A 17,233-nucleotide genomic window follows, 5' to 3' on the forward strand; every position below is an offset into this window, starting at 1 on the left:
ATTCTAGAATAAGGGCATATGGGTATGCGACCCTGGCTTCCCGAGCCGCTGCAGTGTCCCAGTCTTTTTCGCAACTGCAGTGTCCCCCTCTTTCCATTCCCACATAGCTCCCCTATTCCTCTCATTTTCTTATTTCCTTTACGCATTTCCAACGTTCGCTTCCTTTTTTTCCTCAATCCTTTTCTCCATATCATATGTGGCGGTAACCACCAATAAATGTATTCCCAAAGAGGGTTGACGTCAGGCAGGCGGCCAGTCGTAAAACTATAAGCCAAATCCTTTAGTAATATGGCTAAATTATTTTTTTTTATTTTATCACGTATTCATTCCGTTTATCTTTACCCCCAGTTCCTTGACATCAGTGTAGATCCTCTCCCTGTGTTCACCAGACGACTAGATCAATTTCAGCACACTATATCGACCTTCGGAGAAGTCTGGTTCTGATTCATTTTGTGGCTGAGCGGAAGCTGCCTGGAATTATAACATAAACTCCGTTCCGATAGAAGTTAACGCAAAGATTGTCTAAATCAAAATGGCGCACCCATTCAAATTTTTACTTCAATCTGTGTAACCATAAATAGACGTTGTGTTCTATTTGAGTTCATAATTCAAAATTTAAATAATTCTTTTATCTTTATTCAAATAGACTTATGTTATATGCGCATATGGAGTCAGCTAAGCTGTTGCACGTCGACCCATCGGGATCTTTTGTGCTTCCCCCTGCCTTATACCATCATTTCATAAACCCTTTGTGTTACCTTAACAATATCCCGCGGTTTAAGATATCTGTGGTCCCCTGGCTTTGGATAAGCCGTTCCCAGTAGCAATATCTTAGACTTATCTACAAGCACTTTTAAATCGTAATTTTTTTTAAATCTGCTGCGAGTTCGAAAAGTTTTTGGATGCACTTATGTAATGTAAAGGTAAGACGTATAAAACGTATTGTGATTAGATAAATGTGAAGGAATTCATAATAATTTTTTGGGGGGAAAAATATTTTATATTTGGGTAGAAATAAAAAAAGCATTTAGCAACTCTTGTTCGACACCTGTATAAACTTATTTTCAATTTTCGACTATGGGACTTTGTGATATCACCAGTGAAGTATTTTGTGGTTAGGCTTAATAAAAATATGGAGTTACTCAACGGTGTATTAGGTTAGAGTTTCAATATTTATTTATAATTTTTTTTTTCATCAATACGTAATAAAGTGGTAATGTGTGGGCCCGGCGAATTTGTATATATAGAGGAAGGTAGGGATTGTTAGCAATGAGGAGTTAGTCCCCCTCACTAGCATCACAGATAATATAATACTATGCTAGCAATATACTCCAACAGGTCAACCTCCACGAGGTCTCTCCCGGAAACCATCGAAGTTAATTCTTATTGAAATCACCACGATGAACTAACCGATCTAGAAATTTAGTTAGACCTGTAAGTCCACCTAGATGTAATCAACAGGAATTAACCATGATGGCTACATTTGTTACGGCATCATGCAAAAATTGCAATATCAAATTGGATGAGGAAGTCTTGATGGGCGTAAATGAATAAAATCTGGTGCAATTGTTCGGATTGATACCTGCTGCTGATTTTCACCATCGTACAACCCGCCATAAACTAAAATTTCATCCCAACCATCTGGACGAGTGGCGGTCCTCCACCGTTTGTTTTTCAAGGCACTTTCTCCCACGCACAACCACTCTTTGGAATCAATTGCCAGCAGCAGTATTTCCGAACCGATACGACAACATAACCTTTAAGAAAAGAGCATATTTCTTTTTAAAAAGCCGACAGCACACCTGCAATGTCGTTGGTATTGTGGGTGGTCATGAGCGGCGGTAGTCACTTACCATCAGGTGAGCTGCATGCTCGTTGGCTCTCTGTGTTGTAAAAATTCTACCTACTTCTATGAAGCAGTTGTGTTTGCATGGCTTGGCTGTATTTTGGTTTAAAATGCGAGATACGGCAGTGTATTTACAGGGTACAGAGGAATAACACAGAATGAAACAGTATACTCTGTTATATCCATGGTACTGCTCATGTCTGTAGGCGACGGTTACCACTTTCCATTAGGTGGGCCGCTTGTATGCCATTCTAAGTTGCATAAAAAAAAGAAATAACACCTGGGTCCTCAGGAATGGCAACGCATGTGGGATATGTGTTATGTCCGTGGTACTGCTCATGGCTATACCATCAGGTGGGTCGTCAGCTTGTTTGCCATTCAAAGTTGTATAAAAAATATATTTATTACCTATTTCCAAAATTGACGCATACGATGTCGCGAGATAAAACTAGTAATTAATATAATTTTAAAATTCGTTACAGACATACACTTTGCACTTCTAACAGCATGTAATATTATCGAAGCAGCTAAAATTCTGGCTGTATTCCCAACACCTTCGATCAGCCACCAGGTAGTGTTCCGTCCCCTGACACGTGAACTAGCGGCACGCGGCCATGAAGTGGTTGTTATCACTCCATTTCCCGCGTATCCCGCAGGAGGGGGCCCGGCGAATTTAACTGAAATTGATGTGGGACATACTGTCCCAATATACAGAGAAGGCAAAATAGCTCCAAGCTATAATCACGATGCAGACATAAGAGCATTTATAGAAACGCTGTTGCCTCTTGGAGCAAAAGTTGTTTTCGAACAATTGCAAACGGTCGCTGTGAGTGAAATAATAAAAAATAAAGATATCAAATTTGATTTATTGATAATCGAAGCGTGGGTTAGACCCGATTTGGCTTTCTCCCATAGATTCAATGTGCCTGTAATAAGATTAGCTTCTATTGGACCATTTCTGAATGAATACGGTGTTATGGGAGACATGGGGCATCCGTTGTACCACCCAACCTGTGCCTGTTCAAGGTGTCCTGATGTAGAAAAATTAACTTATATGGACATGATTTATGAGATATATAACTATTTATATATAAATAAAAGATACTGTTCTTTGGAAGATGAAGAAGTTGCTATGTTGAGAACTTATTTTGGGCCTGACATGCCAACTTTGAATGAACTCAGCAATAATGTGGACTTGCTCGTTGTAAACACGCACCACGCTTGGGAATTGAATCGTCCCTTACCATTGAGCGTGGTTCACGTTGGTGGGATACATTTAAAATCGAATTGCTCGTTGCCAGAGGTAAACTTTGTTTTATATAGTTTAAGAATGTGTCCCTCTAAACAAAACTGACTTCATTCATGGCATGACCAGTTTTTTTTATTTAAAAAATAATTAATTAATCCTCCTCTCAATCTTTTACCACTTCTTTGGTATGCACTGCCTATTGATATCAAAAAGTCCCTAACCAAATTTTCCTTCAAAATGTCCCTTCGTGAACATTACTTCAATTTATTACAACAATGAAAAGCCTTAATCTGTTATATAATTAGTTATTATTTATATATTTATTAATTTAGTATATGCAATGTATGGTTATTTATATATGTATTTATATTTATAAGACATGAGCAGTATCATGGACATAACAGAGTATACTGTTTCGCTCATGATACCCCCATGCGTTACCACTCCTGAGGACTTAGGTGTTATTCCTCTGTACCCTGTAAATTCTAGAAATAGACTATATCATTAGTGTTTTTATTTCTAAAATCTGCAGTTTTAAAAAACTAGTTTTCATTATTGCAGGATTTGAAAAGATACCTTGATAACTCAGAGAATGGTGTGTTATATGTTAGTTTTGGTACTAATATGAAACCCTCATGGTTTCACCCGAAGACATTGGAAGTTATGGTCAAGGTCATTTCTCAATTGCCCTTCGACATCTTATGGAAGTGGGATGAAGAGAAATTACCAGCACACGCTAAGAATATCAAGGTAGCGAAGTGGTTTCCGCAGGAATGTCTTCTAAGTAAGATTCATTCTATTATTTTAATTTGAAAGCTAGAATTTTCTTCTTTTATCTATGCTAAAACTTAACTCTGTTCTCTCTTTCTATCATTGAACAGTTTCCTCTTGTCGGTGCAACTAATTCATGTATTCTCTTCCTTCCAGTTCTATTCCAGGCCATATCTTTGACCTCCCTATACGACATGACACCTAGTGTTTCCTTTATCTGTCCCATGTAGTTATTTTTCGGTCTGCACCTTCCTCTTTGCCCTCTATTTTTTCTTCTAGTATGCTCTTTAAAAAATTGTCATGTCATATAAGGTGGCTATTTTCCCTCTTCTATTCTTTAAAACTATTCTCTAACTTATATATATAAGTAACTAATTATATATGGATAGAATTAGATTTTTTTTATACAACTTAGGATGGCAAATAAGCTGACTGCCCACCTGATGGAAAGTGGTAACCGTCGCCTATAGACATGAGCAGAACCATGGACATAACAGAGTATACTGTTCCGCCCATGATACCCCCCATGCGTTGCCATTCCTGATGACTCAGGTGTTATTCCTCTGTACCCAGTAAATTCACGCCGTATCCCACCCTTCAAACCGAAACACAGCCATGCAAACACAACTGCTTCACGGTTGAAACACGAATGGGACAGAGGAACCCAAACAGTCGACTTTTGTACAAAGTCTCCCTCTGGTTGTTACAGTAACTCCGTTTACCAGTAGACGGGCCGTATGCTTTTTTTCTTCCATAGTAATATAAAAAAAATCAAAAACACTTAACCAATTTTAAAAATTCCTTCACCTATAGAAAGATACATTATTATGATCCATATATTGTATTATTTTAGAAAATTCTTTCTACCCGTGCGAATCCGGGCTGAATCACTAGTACGCTATACAGAGCGACGTTTTAACTATTATTTCAGGGCACCCAAAAATTAAGCTGTTCGTAACCCAGGGTGGGTTGCAGTCGACGGAGGAGGCTATAGCTGCTGGTGTCCCACTTGTGGGCATCCCAATAAATGCTGATCAGTATACAAATACGCAATACTATGTTCGATATAGGATTGGAGTTAAAGTACTGATGAATAATCTCACACAAGAGAGTCTCAGAGAGGCCATTTACACAGTTTTAAATGATGAAAGGTCAGTGTAAACAATATTAATGATTCTTTAGTAAAACAATGACTCGCAGTAAAAGAACGTAATGCGAGGAACATATTAATCTAAAGCTAACGCAGCTGAAGTGGACAAAAGAGACTGCTTTCAAATCTACGCTTAAACTTCCTATGAGCTGTATAAAGGAGTTCTTTGCGCCGGATTTTTGGCTAAAAAGCATAGTTTATTATCACTACAGGGTTACTGGTTCAATTTTTAATAGTACCTTGATACAATTTGTCATGGAGAAACAATACTATGACAAATAGAATTTGAATCATTAAAGTATGTAATACCTATCATTTAATTAAACATTTCAATTGGATATCTCGCGACATTACTGTTTCATTTCTTATGCAACTTAGAATGGAAAACAAGCTGACGATCCACCTAATGGAAAGTGGTAACCGTCGCCTATAGACTTGAGCAGTACCATGGACATAACAGAGTATATTGTTTCGACCATGATAATCCCATGCGTTGCCGTTCCTAAGGACTCAGGTGTTATTCTTCTGTACCCTGTAAATTCATGGACCACCATTAACTAAATTTATAATAATTTTGAATTAAATTTATTAGAAAATTCGTTTTTACATACATACATGCATATATATATCTGTCACTTCGCTGTGTTTCGGTTTGAAGGGTGAGATATGGCAGTGAATTAAGCAGCACACTGTCCCTCCCTATTACGATTTACAAAACGTAACAACACTATTGTCGAATCTCGATCTTGTCCTTCTTACATGTTGTGTCCAAAAGAGTTGTGTTAAAAATATAAAATAAAGTGTTCACAATAAACGCCTGCTTCAATGCATACACAATTTGTAGCGCATCAATTGTGCATAACATCCAATTGTGGATTTATAGCTTTCCCGCCAGTAGACTTCATAACCCACTCTTACCAGCTTTAACAATTCCTGTCAGTTCTCATCCACAATCATATTTATTATAACTATAATTTGTGAATGAAATTATATCGTGTATAATATATCATATATGTGTAAGTATATTTGTTATTCATATATATTTATTCGTTTATATATGTAATTTTAGTATGTATGTATATCAATAATTACCAGTACCGCATTCATGTATTCTGACACTTCCCTATGGTTGACTGGGAGTTCTCTCCCAATGCTTTTAGCATTAAATCCGCCATGTACACATATTTGTACTAATGAATAAATAAATAAATAATTATTTTACTCAACTCGTCTGTTATCTTGCGGAAGTCTACATCACTGGTTATTTGTTTAGAATTATTTTGTTTAATTCCGCTACCATTAGTATGTGTGTGACTGCCAACACTCGAAGATTGCCCACCACTATTACTACCAGAAGTTCCATGACCTTCCATATTAGACATCAATCTCCGACTGCCATTTTGTTCGCGCCTAATAATACACCTCTAAACAAGGTATTTACAGGCAAATTATTAGGTTTCTGCTCGGAGCCTAGTCTAGCACCTTCGACACCCAAATTGTAAATATACTATAATAATAAATAATATATTGACCCATACCGTGACTATCAGTTCTGGTATTGGTCAGCAAATTGTTACTTCTACTTGCTCCAAGATGCTAAATGAATTATATTTACTGTTTTTTTTTTATAAATTTTCCAGCTACCGTCGCAATATAGTCCGTCTGCGCGCGCTGCTGCACGACGAGCGCCTGCCGCCGCTGGCGCGCGCCGTGTGGTGGACGGAGCACGTGCTGCGGCACGCGGGCACGCCGTATCTGCGCGCGCCCGCCGCCAACATGCACTGGGCGCACTACCACCAGCTGGACCTGATCGTGCTCCTCGCCGCGCTCGCGCTCCTCGCCTGCTGCACTGTTTACACAGGCGCAAAGATTCTTCTCAGGCTCGTTTGGAGAATATGTGTAAAATAAATTTGTTACAATAAATTATAATAATTTAAAAATGGCGTGATTTTGCATAAAGAAATGGTTTATTTTATATAAAAATCTTATAAAATCTTATAATGTCATAAAAATATAATAATTATTTAAAATATGGTGAATAAACTTGTAAATGCGAATTTCAATAAAAAGAAAGGACTGATGCATGTGTATTTTTTTTTTAGTCTTCTTATTTCTTCGATAAGCAAATGAGATCATTACTCCAAAACGCTTTCGCAGTAAATTTTTAATAATACATACGTGGGACACACAGTAAGTTTTGCGACACTAAAAAAAATTTTCTATAGGTAAATATATTTTTATTACATCTTTTCAAAGTACTCTCCACCAGCCTCTATACAAAGTTTCATGCGTTTGAACCAGTTTTCGAAACACTTTTCCAGTCCGCCGCAGACACCTCGTTTACAGCCTGCTCGAACACTGAGAGCGCATCATCCGGCAACGAAAATTGTATCCCTTTGAGCCGATTTTTTTATTTTTGGGAATAAAAAGAAGTCACACAGTGCTAGGTTAGGGCTGTAAGAAGAGTGACCAAGGAGTTTGACCGGTGTGCTATCTAGGAAGTCTCTCGTTTTGATTGCGATGTGGGCGAGCGTATTATTGTGGTGGAGCACTAGCCCTCGGAGCCCTTGCGTTTGGTCGCTTGTTGCTCATAACAGAAAATATTTCTGCCAAGCATTTGATAGTATACCATTCGGCGTTAATGCTTCTTTGGTTTCGTAAAGGAATTGACACTTAGTAGCCAGACAAATTGTAAAAGCTCGCGATCAAAATCTTCCCCCCGCTTCTAGGTCGCTTTACTTTGGCAGCCGTTTTGAAATACCCAAACCGTCGACTGGCGCTTTGTTTCTGGATCGTATTGATAAATCCAGGATTCATCACCTGTAACGATGTCGTGACGATTCCTGATCCAATCTGCAGTATATTCTGAATCTCTTGGTATGTAACTCGTATCTTGTCTTGGATCAAATTTTTCACTACTAGCACGTTTTATTCCGTAACAACCGTTAGAGGGCGACCACTTCTTTCTTCATCCCCCAAAGTTAGTCGACTACGCTTAAATTCATTATACCAACGATACACGGTTTCCTTAGAAGGGTATCCATGCATGCCATTTGAAATCTATCGTACGATTCATCCGGTTTCAGACGACACCTAAAATCGTAAAAATCATAACGCGAAAATGTCCTCGACGCAAATATATTTTGCAATGAGACACGGTAATTTTAATTAGCTCGCAAAAAATATGGAGGGAAGTTTTGAATTTAGAACGTACCTATTTTTACTTATAAATAATCATATTTTTTAATAACTTATAACTGGCCAGCCTCACATACATAAAAACTTTTTCTCGCAATACTTTCGGAGTGACCTGGTATTTACTCTTTATAAAAGCACTTGTATTAACAAGATTGAATTCAGAATTAATTTTAAATACTCTTCAAAACCTAAAATAATTTGGGTAGGCATAATAGAGTCATTTTGATATGGGTCCCAGGACATATAGGAATTATAGGTAATGAAAAGGCAGATGAGTTGGCAAGAAGGAGATCAGAATCAAAAATGATAGGTCCTGAACCATATGTTGCACTTGCATTAAATGTCGTTAACTGTGTCCTAGAGAAGTACTTATTTATACAAAAATAAAACAGCAAAAGTAATGAAGAAAATGAAAGAGTCTAGGCATGCTAAAAGTTCTTAAACATTGGTAAGAGACAACACTTCGTCGCTCCCCTCTCGCGGGCTTGGAGTGCCTTCTGCATACGCCCCTGCACACGCCCGGTGAAGCTGAAAAGGCTATCTGTGATCAAAAGCAATTACAACTCGAAGATCATCAGTCATTCGCTGTTTGGGTGCCGAACGGACAATAATAGGCTCCGAGTAGTCTAGTAAGTAAGTCTAGTTAGTCTAATTATTTGTTTAACACGTTTTGCGACACGTTTCACGTATCCCAAAACGTGCGTGGACAAAATGATAATCGGAGATTGAGACTAATATGGAAGGTTATAGAACTTCTGGTAGTAATGATGGTTGTCTGTCTTCGAGTGTTGGCAGTCACATATACTAATGGTAGCAGAATGAAACAAAATATCTCTAATAAAACTACCAGTGATATGGATTTCCACAAAATAACACCTAGTTTAGTAAAATAAGTGTTTCAGAAAAAAAAAATCAGCTGCGATTATTTCACCTAGTGACACGTTTTAATTCTACTTTTTTGTCTGTAGGTATTATGTCGGAGAAGAATTGAATAGTATTTATTTTTGGTTATAAATACACCGTTACATAAAGTATATTAGTAAATGACGCATTTAAACGTCATCAGAGGGCACGGTAGTGCTCTCGTCAAGTCAATAACCGTACCATCCTTTTCTCGAAGCGACTCACGCCACTTTTGACTCGTATTGTAACTGCATTGTGGATAAAGCAGAAAAAATGAATTTTTGTGATCAGTAAGACATACTATAACTTGTTATATTGCCAATATAATTAATAGTTATACTTTACATTTTACAAATTGTTCTAACTCAAATTTCTTAAAAATTTGAAAGTTATTCTAGCACATAGTAATGATTAGCTTATATAATGGAAGGAAAAAATAAATAAAAAACCCGAAATTTAATTTTTAATTTTCATTAAATGAAAAATAAGGATCATTAAAAATGACGTTAATTAATTCAAATAAACCACTGTGCTTGCAGGTGGCGGACAAGATATATTATCTGAGTAAAAAATTGCCTATTTAAAAAGAAATGAGGTCTCATTAAAAACATAAAATGTAAAAAAAGATAAGTCTTGGAATACAGTTCTCCTTACTCTTTTATAATCTACTAATAAAATATTTTATTCTTAAGTGCATTATTTAGATTTACTTAGTAATCGAAACAGTCCATTTTCTATTAGATTATTCTTTTATAATTAAGGCGCCGTACCATTAAAATTATTATAAAAATAAAAATATCTGATATCAATGCGATCACTATAAATATTAATAAATACTTGATTAAACAAAAATTTATAACAAAGTTATTGAACAAGTGCTTCCATAGACACTAATTAAAATAACTCGGTTAACAGTGAAATAACTGCGTTACAAGACTTGGCACTTTTTTACATTTTATATTTTTGATGAGAGATATATTTGTATTACAATAATAAACCACATACCTACTTCTTTCGTTAAACGAACTTTATTGATTCATTGTAAAGCAGATTATTCATTCAGATGGTTTGATACGTTTAACAGTATATTAAGTGTTTTGTAATTTCTTGTAATTTTTGTACCTGTTTTACTTATTTTCACCTTGTATTTAATTTGCAAATTCAATCTCTAAATACATAATTTACAATAATGAAGCAATTGTTATTAGTGTTTGTATTTTTGGCGATTATATTAAGGAGCGAATCAGCTAGAATTTTGGCTGTCTTAGTGCTACCATCAAGAAGCCACCAGAGAATATTTCATACTTTAACGACAGAGTTAGTGGATCGAGGGCATCAACTAGTTGTCATCACACCTAATCCTATGTTCCAAAAAGGGGAAGCACCGAAAAATTTGACAGAAATCGGTGCAATAAACAAATTGGATAAAGTATGGACCAAGATGCCAGTCCCTGCAGGTATATCCGGAGAAACTGATAGAAAGTTTGCCGCAAAAAGCGCAATAGAGAAATTAAGCAACTTATTTTACGAATGTTTGGGAACAGAAGATGTGAGAAAAATTATCGAAGACAGCAACATTAAGTTCGATTTGCTAATCTTGGAGGGATGGTTCCGACCGAGTATCGCGTTTTTCTACAAATTCAATGTGCCAGTTATAAGATTCAATTCTTTTAATTCAGTTTTCTCAGAGTATAAAGATATTGGAGTGGTTTCACATCCTATATTGTATCCTGGGGCGTTTAGCACCAAATTGACTGGTTATTCGTTTTCGGAGACCATAAAAGAGTTGTATGATAGTTACTTTTTTACCAATTTATACAAGAATCAGGATAAAGACAATGATATTCGTTTGAAACAATACTTTGGTCCCGGTATTCCCAGTTTGAGTGAGTTGAACGAGAATGTAAACATTCTCATGGTGAACATGCATAGTATTTGGGAAATGAATGTGCCGACCCCACCCAGTGTGGTGCATGTTAGTGGTATACATTTAAAAGCTAAAAAGGAACTGCCTAAGGTTGGTATGGTCGTAATGCAATTGACAAAAGCGTATTTTGGGGGAAAAGGATAGTAACTAACAAGTCTTATAGCTAGCAATATACCTTACCAGGTTGACATCCACGAGGTTCCCCCTGAAAAATATTGTGGCTAATTCTTACGGTACTCGTCACCATAGACCAACTAACCTGCTTCCATCTTTATCTATCATTCCTCTCGCATTTCGATAACATAGACAAGGCCACCATTCCATTCTCATCCTTTAAAAAAAAATTGGTGTATTTTTCTTAACCATTTTCACTTCCTCCTTATCGTTTTTGGTCATACCGCGTGATATATTGAAAATAAATACATACATACATACATATCTGTCACGACTGTCTCCCATTAGGGTAGGCAGAAACAATGGAACGCCAAATGCTTCGATTCAAACAGACCTCTTTAGCTTCTTCCAAATTCATCAATCTTTTCATACACGCACATTTTTCTTTTCATATATCTTCAGCGTAATTACGTGTTTTAAATTTTTTTTTTACAACACAGTGGGCAAACGAGCATGCGGCTCACCTGATGGTAAGTCACTACCGCCGCCCATGGTCACCCGCAACACCAACGGCATTGCAGGTGTGCTGCCGGCTTTTTAAAAAGGCCTTCGGAACAATTCAATCAGACGTGTCCGATAGAATACTTATCTTTTAGGATTTACAATTATAACTGAATTAGCATATTAAGAAGTTCGCGTGTGGCCCCAACACAGAATGGACCACCCCTTCCTTTTCCGTCGATATCCTAAAAAGCGATTAAAGGAACTTAATGATCAAAAGACAAGCAGCTCTTTAAACATTACCAAAGCTTAATTATTGTTGGCAACCCACCTGCCAAGCATGGCAACTACTGGCAAACCCCTACTTTTAGGGGAGGCTTATGTTCAGCAGATGACGGCTTTTGTGATGATAATGATTAATTTAAGCTCATGCAGACAAGTTCAGGGAACAAAACAAATATTAAAGAATTTACAGTGGAACGTAAATCTTCTGTTTTTTTGAAGTCGGTTAAAAATCTTATTACGTGGACTGATCGAGTGTCTAACGGTGTGTTTGCCTCCAAACTGGCCACCTGTTCAAATACACTTCGTACTTGATTTCGTAATTAATATTTGTTTTCACTTCACCATCATTTGAATATCATTTAGTTTTATTTTCTTTCAGTTTTAGGAATGACAAGTGAAGTGAAATTATTTTTGAAAACTTGCTAAAAATGGTAACACAATTACTCCGCCAATAAAATGGCGCTGTCGTCGATGTAATTTTTTTTAGTGCATGATAATTGTTGCAGCCTCTTTGACCGTTAAGATATTTGACAGACAAAAGCTAAAAGCGTTTACAAAACCCGGTTAAAAAGACGACCATCATTTTCAGACTAGAAATTTATCTTTTTTTAAATCCAAATTCTGACCCTCGACCCTTCGACCTTCAACCTTTCAATAATGGTAACCCCGTCTACGTTATTAGTATATATAAATTGGCAGTAAAGGATGATAGGTGAGGATAAAACAGACCAATTGGACTAACGTGATGAATTCAATTGAAGCAATCATGATGGTTTCTAGAGACGACCTAATAGGGTATATTGCTAGCAATGGGGTTACTAATCCCCAATTCTAACGTTATTTTCTCCTCCTGATCTAGTGAACATAGATTTCCCTCATAAGGTGGTTTTGTAAGTAGTTGCCTCGCTTAGCAAGCAGGTTGACAAACGCAGTTAGGCTTTGAAATGTTTTAAGAGGTACCATGTGGCACTGCCGCCTATTCTTCGGCTATTAAGTTCTCTTAAATGCCTCTTACTTTACTCACGGGCAAAGAAGGGGTAGTCTATTATATGCCGGAACTACATGTGAATTTATTGAATGAACACCGAAGGTAGTTGCATAATTGTCTATGCAATCGACAGGGTTTACTCTCTCATTAGTTCCATATTAGTTATGCGACAGCCGAAACTGTATTTTTTTTCGGAGTAAAATAGTCCATTTTCATGGTGCTGTTCATGTCTAAAGACAATCTTTACTATTTTGATATAGCCAAGTTTCATGAAAAAGTATCTATAGCGAAGCAAAATTCTTGTTAATGTTATTTCTTCATATGCCTGCTCATCGTACGGGCTTCATTTCTTATTCTCTCACTGTTCAAGCTATCAAACACTGGAACACACACCCGCTTGACACAAGATCTACTCTAAGCAAGTTAGCTTTTAAACACAATTTGCGCACCTATTTCTTAGAAAAATCATTTTTCCTTCAAGCTTCTCATAGCTAGTTACTCTGTTTGAGTCATAGATTACTATTTGCTCTTCTATTGCAGTTGTTTCTTCATCATTGTTTGTTCATCTTTATCCGTCATTCTCTTCTGTTGTACGTGTGCTATTAAATATGTGTATGTTTATGTATATATTTGTTTTTAAATATGTATGTTTGTATACATTAGTATCTATATAATCGTGCGCCACCTAGCCTTTGTCTTTTTTCTCAATGTCCTCTACCCAAAGGTTGTCTGGAAGAGATTGCTTAGCGATAAGGCCGCCTTTTGTATCACTTACAATTACAATTAGTGTAATAAATTGTAAAATAAATAAATTATCCTCCACATAACATCCCATCACTTAACGGTGTGTGTTTAAAATTACAGGATTTTAAGAGTTATCTTGATGATCTGCCAAATGATGTGATATACATAAGTTTCGGCTCCATCTCGGAGACAGCGTGGATATCTGCAGAACAGTTGCAAATGATGGTCAACGTGCTGTCCAGACTGCCCTACCAGGTGATCTGGAAGTGGAATGAAGACGGGCTGCCTGGACGCAGTGGGAACATCATGATATCAAAGTGGTTACCGCAGGAGGCTTTGTTGAGTATGTGAATATTGATATAGATTTACATAGAATGACTATATACTAATGGGAGACTTTGTACATAAACCACCTTCATGGGCACCTTTGTCCCATAAGTTTTCCTGCTGTAAAGCTGGTGTGATTGCATGGTCATGTTTTGGTTTGATGGATAGGATATTGCAGTGACATTACACGATATGGAAGCCCACCATGGTTCTCTGCGATAACAATACATGGGGATAGAAAGGACACCCTGGATATATCAAGGTATTTTGTGATATACATGGTGTTGTTCATGTCTATAAATGATCGTATACCATCAGCTGAGGCGTAGGCTTATTTGCCGTTCTGGGTATGTATCATAAAAATTTTTTCTTTTTTTCCCCAAACTCTCTTATGCCCCTCTTGAACATTTTGAACCTTTTTCCGACAAAGTTTACTTGATGACTCTAATCGCCCAGTTTATATTGATACAGATGAGTTAATTTCCCCCCCCCCCCCCATAACTATCAAATTGCCCCCTTGTATTTCCGACGTTGGGAAAAACGTTTCAGATGAGTTTCTCGATTTAGAATAGAAATAATCTTTATTCAAATAGACTTATTTTTAACCTGTTTTATATATAAACGCCACTATAATATACATTATGTTTTTGAAATAATATTAATACGAGTATAATTCTAATCGTGCCTCCTCTCAATCAAACTGTTTATAATTACTCCTCTCCATTCAAAGGTTGCCTGGAAGTGATTGCTCTTAGCGATAAGGTCGCCCATTGTTTTCTCATTGTGATTATTTCTTGTAATTGTTTGTATCTATAATAAGATTACTATTGTAATCTTTTGGAGAAAACAATAAAGTATTTATGTATTTATAATATCATATATAAAATGCACCACTTACTGTTCTGCTCACCTCATGGTTGACTGGTAGAGAATTCCGTGGTGTTGAGTCTTTAAGTCCGTTAAAAGCTGTTATGACGATGATGATGAATGTTTTATATTGATTTAATTTCAGAGCATCCGAAGGTCAAGCTGTTCATAACTCAAGGCGGTTTCCAATCAACGCAAGAAGCTATAGTTGCTGGTGTACCATTGCTTGGGATGCCGCATAGAGTAGACCAATTCGTTAACGTCGAGAATTACATCCGATTAAAAATAGGCCGGAGATTGGATATGAAGATGTTAACAGAAGAACGATTTGAAGACTCTATTAATACTCTGATAAAAGACAAAAGGTTAGTTCTGTTTAATGGATGATAATGGAACGTAATGGGCAATATAATGATATAACGATAATGGAATAGTCGCCATGTGATCCCGGCATAGAATAGGCCACCCCTTCCTTTCCCGTGGTGTCATAAGAGGCGACTAAGGGAGGGCGAGAGATGGGCATCAGCGTCCCTCTTAATATATCTCTAAAACCTGATTACGGTTGCCAATCCATCTGCCAAGCGTGGCAACTACTGGCAAAACCCCCCAAGGGAGAGGCTTTTGTTCAGCAGTAGACAGTTTTTTTTTTGTAAAACTTAGAATGGCAAACAAGCTGACGGCCCACCTGATGGATAGTGGTAACCGTCGCCTATAGACATGAGCAGTATCATGGATATAACAGAGTATACTGTTTCGAACATGATACCCCCCATGCGTTGCCATTCCTGAGGACTCAGGTGTTATTCCGAGATATATGAGGTACCCAAGCAATCGACTTTTGTACAAAGTCTCACTCTGGTTTAAGTTTAAAGCTGATATGGAATGGAATGGTAGCCCCGCCTGCGGTAGGTGAGAATGAAAAGGCAGGTCAGTTAGCCCATCGTGATGAATACATCTGGAATACAGCAAGATGGTTTGTAGGGGGGACCACGTGGAGATCGATTTGACAGGAAATATTGCTAGCAATGGGACTAGTAATCCGCATTACTAACAATCCCCTCGCTCCTCTTTAAGGGTTTTTTCGTCAAATACAGTGGTGAGGAGGGAAAGAAAATTTTAGGATGCTGGTAATGTACCCTATCAGATCAGGCTCCAGCCAGTTTCCTCTAGAAACCACTGTGGTTAATTCTTGTCAAATGCATCATGATGTGACAAATGACTTCATCCATTCTCACTTGGCTGATTTTCAGCAAGTGAAATTTCTGTTAAATTTCGGTGGACTTTTTTTGGTTTCGAGTCTTTAACTCCAGATTGTATTATACAAAAAACTCCTTGTTTATTTTCCCGAGTGGTCCCCGCGTAGAATAGGATACCCCTTCTTTCTCCGTGGCTGACGTAAGAGATTACTAAGGGAGGACGAGGGATGGGCAATAGCGTCCCTCTTAAAATATCTCCAAAGTCTAACTGCGGTTGCTAATTCAAAACATCTTTAAAGTAACTTTTAACTGCGGTTGCTAATTCGCCTGCCAAGCGGAGCAACTACTGGCAAAACCCCCAAGGGAGGCTTATCGACTTTTTTACAAAGTCTCCCTCTGGTAAAATGGTCTTGTTTGCCATTTAGAGATGCAAGAAGAAATAACATGCTGTCTATGTTTGATAAACTTCAGCTACCGCCAAAATATTCTGCAATTAAGCTTACTGCTGCACGACGAGCGCCTGCCGCCGCTGGCGCGCGCCGTGTGGTGGACGGAGCACGTGCTGCGGCACGCGGGCGCGCCGTATCTGCGCGCGCCCGCCGCCAACATGCACTGGGCGCGCTACTACCAGCTGGACCTGATCGTGCTCCTCGCCGCGGTTGCGCTCCTCGCCTGCTTCGCTGTTTACAAAGGCGCTAAGATTCTTCTCAGGCTCGTTTGGAGAATATGTGTAAAATAAATTTGTTACAATAAATTATAATAATTGAAAAATAGCGAAATTTTGAATAAAGAAATGGTTTATTTTGGAAAAAATGTAAGGTCCTTGCAATCTAAATACATATACATAGTATTTTAAAACTCCGCCTTAAGTACCTATTATTATTATTATTTTTGTAATGGTATAAATGGAGAATAAATAAATAAATAAATGTTTAAAAATACTTCTAAAACAATTATGCTCACTCTTATAATGTAATCCGACATCTTGTTTACAGTTTAGTATCTATAACAATAATTATTTTTTTATGCCACTTAGAATGGCAAACAAGCTGACGGGCCACCTGATGGATGATATATATATATATATATATATATATATATATATATATATATATATATATATATATATATACACGATATGAGATCGCTCTTAGAGATAAGGCCGCC

The 17,233-nt window shown here is 37.3% G+C and overlaps 2 protein-coding genes across 2 annotated transcripts; both read left to right on the top strand.

Moving 5' to 3' along the window:
* Positions 1-1,132: 1,132 nt before the first annotated feature.
* On the top strand, positions 1,133-8,825 carry LOC113511434 (UDP-glucosyltransferase 2-like). The gene is made up of 6 exons (XM_052901066.1): positions 1,133-1,157; positions 2,329-3,149; positions 3,657-3,879; positions 4,798-5,017; positions 6,657-6,900; positions 8,670-8,825. Exons 1-6 carry the CDS (start codon positions 1,133-1,135, stop codon positions 8,823-8,825), a joined length of 1,689 nt encoding a protein of 562 aa, XP_052757026.1.
* Positions 8,826-10,170: 1,345 nt separating this feature from the next.
* Positions 10,171-17,002, top strand: LOC116413766 (UDP-glycosyltransferase UGT5-like). The gene is made up of 4 exons (XM_031914518.2): positions 10,171-11,134; positions 13,797-14,019; positions 15,016-15,235; positions 16,538-17,002. Exons 1-4 carry the CDS (start codon positions 10,307-10,309, stop codon positions 16,803-16,805), a joined length of 1,539 nt encoding a protein of 512 aa, XP_031770378.2. The 5' UTR covers positions 10,171-10,306; the 3' UTR covers positions 16,806-17,002.
* The last annotated feature ends 231 nt before the right edge of the window (positions 17,003-17,233 follow it).

This window comes from Galleria mellonella, unplaced genomic scaffold (assembly GCF_026898425.1).
Source record: "Galleria mellonella isolate WM207_F2 unplaced genomic scaffold, CSIRO_AGI_GalMel_v1 utg746, whole genome shotgun sequence".
Classification (NCBI taxonomy): domain Eukaryota; kingdom Metazoa; phylum Arthropoda; class Insecta; order Lepidoptera; family Pyralidae; genus Galleria; species Galleria mellonella.

Bases quoted from the DNA above. Each gene is read 5' to 3' on its own strand.
- LOC113511434 (XM_052901066.1), top strand. From the start codon at position 1,133: ATGGAGTTACTCAACGGTGTATTAG. The intron at 1,158-2,328 runs GTTAGAGTTTCA...AATTCGTTACAG, and splicing joins GTTACTCAACGGTGTATTAG to ACATACACTTTGCACTTCTA. The intron at 3,150-3,656 runs GTAAACTTTGTT...TCATTATTGCAG, and splicing joins CGAATTGCTCGTTGCCAGAG to GATTTGAAAAGATACCTTGA.
- LOC116413766 (XM_031914518.2), top strand. From the start codon at position 10,307: ATGAAGCAATTGTTATTAGTGTTTGTATTTTTGGCGATTATATTAAGG. The intron at 14,020-15,015 runs GTATGTGAATAT...ATTTAATTTCAG, and splicing joins ACCGCAGGAGGCTTTGTTGA to AGCATCCGAAGGTCAAGCTG. The intron at 15,236-16,537 runs GTTAGTTCTGTT...GATAAACTTCAG, and splicing joins ACTCTGATAAAAGACAAAAG to CTACCGCCAAAATATTCTGC.